This window comes from Colossoma macropomum, unplaced genomic scaffold, assembly GCF_904425465.1.
Source record: "Colossoma macropomum unplaced genomic scaffold, Colossoma_macropomum, whole genome shotgun sequence".
Taxonomy (NCBI): domain Eukaryota; kingdom Metazoa; phylum Chordata; class Actinopteri; order Characiformes; family Serrasalmidae; genus Colossoma; species Colossoma macropomum.
Window position 1 is genome coordinate 7,645,474 of NW_023494807.1, and position 6,815 is coordinate 7,652,288.

The 6,815-nt window shown below is 41.3% G+C and overlaps 1 protein-coding gene across 1 annotated transcript; it reads right to left on the reverse strand.

The window, feature by feature from the left end:
• On the reverse strand, positions 1 to 3,898 carry neu4 (sialidase 4). The gene is made up of 3 exons (XM_036556414.1): positions 3,695 to 3,898; positions 2,155 to 2,410; positions 1 to 881 (listed from the first exon to the last, which is right to left on the reverse strand). The coding sequence occupies exons 1-3, from the start codon at positions 3,896 to 3,898 to the stop codon at positions 1 to 3; spliced, it is 1,341 nt and encodes a 446-aa protein (XP_036412307.1).
• Positions 3,899 to 6,815: the final 2,917 nt, after the last annotated feature.

The window sequence follows — 6,815 nt, forward strand, 5'->3', positions numbered from 1 at the left end:
TTAGCACACCCTGCAGAACTCACACATTCTCCTCCTCTTCTTCCTGGTCCTATTTTTGGAGGTCACACCACTCAGGTGTGGTTTGTTGCGAGGAATGTTGTCAATGAGCTCGAACAAGGTGAAAATGCAGAAGGAAATCTCATCGCAGGCCGTCCTTGTGCCGTTCTCAAACAAGCAGGCGAACGCAATGACCGGTGGGGTCCCATCAGACTGGAGCTCTAGGTAGGCCAGGTCCGAGTAGGCACTGGGCCCCTCGTAGATGACCCATGGCCCTGTCCAGCTGTCTGGTTCCCGGGGCCGGATGTTGAGATACAAACCCAGATCACGTCGACCAGGACCGGTCGGGTGCGCATATACCACCCACGTAGGTGTCAGAAAGTTCTGGGAGGGTTTTTTTATGGAAACAGAAGTAGCCGAAGGTGGGCCAACTGCGGACGTTATCCGCCTGAGAAGCTTGGGGGAGTTCTGTAGGAGAAGCAAGGGGGCCGGAAAGCCAACCACACTGCCATGGCAACCATTTCTGGGCTCCACAAGCTTTTGGACCAGTTGGCCTTCCTGGAACACAGCTCCATCGTCGAAACTCAAGGCCTGCACACGGCATCCTAGAGTACTGCGGGCATTACAGTAGAGTATGTTGGTCCCATCCTCCTCGTCCACGGACACCATCTGACACTCCACGCACTCAGGCCCTGGGACCACCTCCCCAAAGCGCCACACTCTCCCATGCGTGTCGCTGTGGAAACAGAAGGAGTGGGGCGTGGTTGTGCACACCTTGTTGAAGCACTCTTTGCAGTCGATGTGGTAGGTGTAGGCTGGGATAAGCAGACGGCCAGACTTCAGCTGGATCCCATGGCCTGGACCAAGAGCAAAAGTAGCCCACTCTACAGGGCAAGACAAAACAAAATCAACAAAACCTATTCAGAATCGATGTTAAATATGGAAAAGCTGACATTGATGTTTTTTGCAATACGCTACATGAAGCATAGGGGGCAATGTGGCTTTTACTGTTTCATTGCAACATAAATAAAGAAATCGTTTGTTGCAAAGACAGTAAGTATGAAAATAATCGAGGCAAAGTTTCTATTGCTCAATTGTATGAATAATAGTTGATAGAGTAGCCTCATTCTGTAGCCCCCTAGTGGTCATTTCACTGATGGAACAGAAAATGATTTGGATATATTTGATTAATTTAACCAGATAAAAAGTGTGTATATCTGTTATCCGATTAACTCAGACAGTGTTGTCTCTATAAGTGTGAAATGTTGTGACTCTGTTGAGCTGGTAGTGAGCAATGAAGGGTGAAAGGGGAGGGGTAGGAGCCCCCTGCTGTGAAAACCATCCACACCTCTTCACAAAGACGGCTGTTATTATTCTAGAACAGTGTGAACAAAGGAAAACATTCTAGGACTGCATAAATGTGGGAGAATATTCTAGAACAGTGTAAACCAATTGGAATATTTTAGAACAGTAGAAATGTTCTAAACAGTGTGAATTAAGAAGAATGTTCTACAATACTGTGAATGGAAAGGAACATTCTAAAACAGTATAAATGGAGGACAACATTCTAGAACAGTGTGAATGGAGGGTAACATTCTACACAGTGTGAATGAAGGAGAGCATTCCAGAACAGGGTGACAGGGGTAAACATTCTAGAACAGTGCAAATGGAAGGGAATATTTTAGAACAGTGTAAATGGATGGGAACATTCTAGAACAGTGTGAATGGAGGGAAACATTCTAGAACAGTGTGAATGGAAGGGAACATTCTAAAACACTGTGAATGGAGGGGAATATTCTAGAACTGTGTGAATGGAGGGAAACATTCTAGAACTGTGGAAAATGGAGTGAAACATTCTATAACTGTGTGAATGGAGGGAAACAATCTAGAACAGTGTCAATGGATTACATTCTAGAACAGTTTGAATGGAGGAGAACATTCTAGAACTGTGCAAATGGAAGGAAACATTCTAAACAGTGTGAATGGGTGGGGGGGCATTCTAGAACAGCACGAATGGAAGAGAAGGTTCTAGAGACTCCCAGTAATCACATACAGGTACTGAACACTAACTCTATGTTTGGGTTTGTTTGTGTTTGTGTGAGCACTATGGTCAGTTTTCTCTGACCTTTGGTGTCCATACAGCTCCAGAAGCCTCACCTTTGATGGTGTCCCCTATGACTTTCTGAGTGAGGTCAACAGCAGGACTCCAGGTTTCTCCATGGTCATCACTGAACACGTAGCAGAGCCTGGTCACGTTCTTGCCCGTCACCAGCTGGTACGACTCGCTGGTGTGACCCAGGACAGCGATGAAGAAGAGGAAGAGCGTTCCTGTGAACGCGTCATAGACGGGACACGGGTTCATCGAGCGATGGCCTTTCAGACAGGCTGTGCTCAGGACTCGCATGTCTTCCCACTACAACCAGGAAAGGAGGGAAGGCGATGAAAAGAGAAATGAAAGGTACAGAAGTTGAAGTGAAGCCTTAATGAGACTGAAGACAAGTCTAGTTTGTGAGGACTTCAGGTGTTTATAAAGTTCTTGCACGCTTTTAATTTGAATTCTTCTCTGTTATTATTTGTTTAAGTAGGAAAAAGTACCTGCTGAGCTCTAGTTTGCATAAAACAGCTGCTTCCTTATACTTGGGTAATATTTAGTTTCATCGCTAAGCTTGTATATTAAAATGTCTTCCTTGGTATGAAGAGCAGTTTTGTCTGAATAATGATTGGACAGTTTTCTTTTCTAAACTGTTGTCAGACACATAATTGAAACACTTCAAAAATTTACCTGTTAACATCACAACAAGGAGATAGAAAGCAGTGGGGAAATTTTCTAGTTTATTATTATTCACTAATATCTTCATGCTTTTTGTATTTAAAAACTCCACAAGTATTGTAGTAATACTTTTATCCAATTATATTTTGGCTGGAAACAAAAGAGTTCAGACCTTTAAACACCCAGCGGAAAATGATCCAATCAGATTTTTTTTCTCTGTGGAATCCAGATAGATAGAGCCAGTCAAGCTCTCCTATTGGCTGGGGCTTTATTAGATAGACAGAAGGCCTCATATATTGGATTAACTACCAACATAATCAAGAACTGACAGGAATCTATCAATCATGTTTTATTTTTCGAGGTGCAGAAGAATCACTTTAGGCCTGCTGGAAGTTCTGGATACGTCAGTGACAAGTCATCGTTTAACCAGGTTTCAGTTAGTTAAAAGAATAAAAACAGTTAAGAAACAAAAACAGTTAAAGTTACTAAACGAGTCACTGTAAAACTGATACGTAAAAGATAAAACAAATGTCAATGTCTTTTACAAGCTTCATATGTCTGCATTTAATGTATAATGGCCAAAATATGTTTATGCACACAAGCATTAGATTAACGCTAACATACTAGTGGAAATCCCATAGGGGTGCTAACAAAGAGTAGCATTATCAGAAATATTGTATACATGAGATTTTTTGTCAATTTTAACAGATTATTGACATTTATGGCCTAAATTGAAGTTGTGCTAAATTAACTAATGTTAATTATCTTGGGGTTTTGCAAACCAAGAGAGATTTGTATTCAACCATTTTGAAAAGCTGTGTTTCCACATTTCTGATTTGGAGTTTAGATTTTCAGACAGCTTGGTTTTGTGTTGTATAGCTTTTTAAATATGTAGAGATGTAAGAGTGAGTAAGGGTCTTATCAGACCTCCACGTAGTTCCTGTAGAAGGTGCCTTTGCGCATGACGAGGAGGTGGGCCTGGGAGTCTGCGGGGCTCAGCCTCTCTTCACAGAAGGCCAGGAAGCAGGAGGAGCGCGGCAGGAAGATCAAAGCTGGGACACGATATGTCACTCCACTCGTTTCCTTCCGGAACAGCACAGAGCGCGCAGGGAAGTAGGATGGGGAGCCCATGGTCCAGCAACGGTCATCCAAGACAACACTGAAAAACCACTGAACCGGAGCCTGTATGGTGAAAAGTTTCAGAAGTGACATAAAACGCTCAAGATAATCTACCAGTAATAAGTTACTTTTCCTTTACAAAGCACACAAACTGAGATGCTCTGCACTGTAAACAATATTTAAAACATTTGGTAATAGAAAGCAGTTTAAAGCAAAATAGTAGTCATATTTGTCAAGGTCAAGGTCTTGTATTCCCACTTGTATGTAAATTAGGGCTGTCTCTCAATCCTATTTGTTTGCTTGTTTGTTTACTTGTTGCATGTTGTGAGTCAGTTTTGTTTATATGTAAATTGCCTCAGGCCTCAGGGAGTACAGCAGAAAATTAGCCAGCTGGCTAACACTGGCACATTTACAAGTTATCTGGGTAAACCACTACCATGCGCACCAGGCTTTAGGGAGCATTTGATACAATCCCATTTCCAAAAAAATTAGGATGCTGTGCAAAATATAAATAAAAACTAAATGCAATGATGTGCAAATTATTTAAACCTTATATTTGACTGAAAGTAGTACAAAGACAACAAATCAAATGTTGAACCTGAGATTTGAGTTTCAAAAAAGTTGGGACGGGGCAACAAAAGGCTGGTAAAGTTGTGTAATGCAAAAAAAACCCTGGTGGGTAATAGGCAACAGGTCAGTAACATGACTGGGTATAAAAGAGCATCTCAGAGAGGCTGAATCTTTCAGAAGGCACCAATAATGCTGAATGATGTTTTAGAAACATATACTGCCATCCAGATGACGTCTTTTTCAGGGAAGACCTTGATTATTTCAGCAAGACAATGTAAAACCACATTCTGCACAACAGCATTGCTCCATATTAAAAGAGTCTTGACGCTAAACTGACCTGCCTGCAGTCCAGACCTGTCACCACTGAAAACATTTGGTGCATTATGGAGCAAAAAATACAACAAAGGAGACCCTGAACTGTTGAGCAGCTGAAATCCTATATCAAACAAGAACAGGAAAACATTTCACTTTCAAAACTACAGCAGTGTCTCCTCAGCTCCCAAACGCTTACAGAGGTGATGAAACACAGTGGTAAACATGCTCCCATCCAACTTTTTTGAAACGTGTTGTTGGCATCAAATTCAAAATGGGCATATACTTTTCAAAAAACAATAAAATTTCTCAGTTTCAGCATTTGTTTTTTTTTGTCTTTGTACTATTTTCAGTGAAATACAGGGTTTAAATGATTTGCATATCATTGCATTTTGTTTTTATTTACATTTTGCACAGCGTCCCAACTTTTTTGGAAATGGAGTTGTATTGGCATGATGGAGTTGTATTGGCATGATTAGAGTTATGAGTTTACAGGAGATTGTTAGGAGATTGGCAAGGCCATGCAAGCACCTTCAGTCTTGAATTAATTAGGGTGTATGTTTGGGATCTTGTTGAAACATCCATCTTCACCTCTATCTTGATTAAATTCTGCTCCAATGTGTCTCGATACGTCACTCCATTCAGGTTTCCTTTGGCCCCATATCACGACGCTCCCGCTTACATACAACTTTTTCGTGGAGTGCCTGGCTTCACTCTTACCTTCCTTTTCATTATTCTGAGAGCACATTTTCAAATCTTGCATGGTGCACTTCTCTGCATAATCAGTTGTGATTCTATGAACTTTCCATTTACATATTACCGAACCAATTGTACTGACAGGGATGTTCAACCCCTCAAAATCCCAGGCTTTTTACAGACTAAGGCTTATTATATAGTAACTACAGGGACTTCAATTCAAACTAGCTGAGCTATTCTTATTCTTTTAGAAGTGTGTAATAAAACGTCAGGCCCACTAGTGGGCCTTGGCCATTTAAAGGGGTTAAGGTCTTTGCTAGGGCCTTGTTGATTTTCCAATCGAGTTTTATTTCAAAATGTTCTCCCTGAGAACCTTAGAAAGCTCCTTCACCATGATTGCTACTTGTTGCGTGAAATCTTCCCAACCGATGGCCGCATCTTCTCTATTTTGAAGACAGGTGCAATTTGCATTGATTAATATGCACTGTCCCTGAAAAGTAGGTAAGTAAATAAATAAATAAATACATATTTAATCATTTCAAATCTTTCAAACACCAATTAACCTCCACCTACTTCCATTTGTTACAGTGCTCTGTTAACTCCTAACTCTGTGATATTTCGTGTGTATGCATGTGCACAGTTTCATCACATCCCTGCATGACTTTTCCTTTGTCCTCAGTGTGAGGGGGGGGACCAGTGTGTCATGTGTCTAGAACAGTCAGAAAGGGCATGACCCAGCAGAGAGAGAGAGAGCTGACCCCAACACAGTCAGCATTCTCTTAAAAAAGCACTAGCAGTAAAGGGAACTGTCCAGTCAGTATAGCACAATTTACCAAGTCTGTTTAGTTCAGCATATATACACCTGCACTCTTTCTATAACTCAAATTGACTAGAAACCCCACACCCACCGTACTTTCATCTGACAGCAGGAAGAGTGAAGCTAGCACTAATGCATTTTTTAACCTATGCCTCTTTTATTCAGTGTTTATCTTATTCAGCAACTACTATCATTCAGTAACCACTATAAATGATTCAGTAGCTACTATACATTATTACACAAGTACTATAAATTATTCAGCACAATCTAAATTACCCAGCAGCTACAAACAAATTATTCAGTAACTTCTATAACTGCTACACTCACTGAGCACTTCATAAAGCCCACCTCCTTGTTTCTGTACTCATCGGTCTACAATTACAGACTGTAGTCCATCTGTTTCTCCGCATACTTTGTTACCCTGTTCTTCAGTTCTTCAGGACCCCCCTGGGTAGTGGATGATTCTCAGCACTGCAGTAACACTGACGTGGTGGTGGTGTGTTAGTGTGTGTTGCGCTGGTCTGAGTGGATCAG

Excerpts from the sequence above, each read along its gene's own strand:
- neu4 (XM_036556414.1), bottom strand. The coding sequence starts at position 3,898 with ATGGGCTCCCCATCCTACTTCCCTGCGCGCTCTGTGCTGTTCCGGAAG. Across the intron at positions 2,411-3,694 it reads TCTACAGGAACTACGTGGAG|TGGGAAGACATGCGAGTCCT; the intron begins GTCTGATAAGAC and ends TCCTGGTTGTAG. Across the intron at positions 882-2,154 it reads CATAGGGGACACCATCAAAG|AGTGGGCTACTTTTGCTCTT; the intron begins GTGAGGCTTCTG and ends CTTGCCCTGTAG.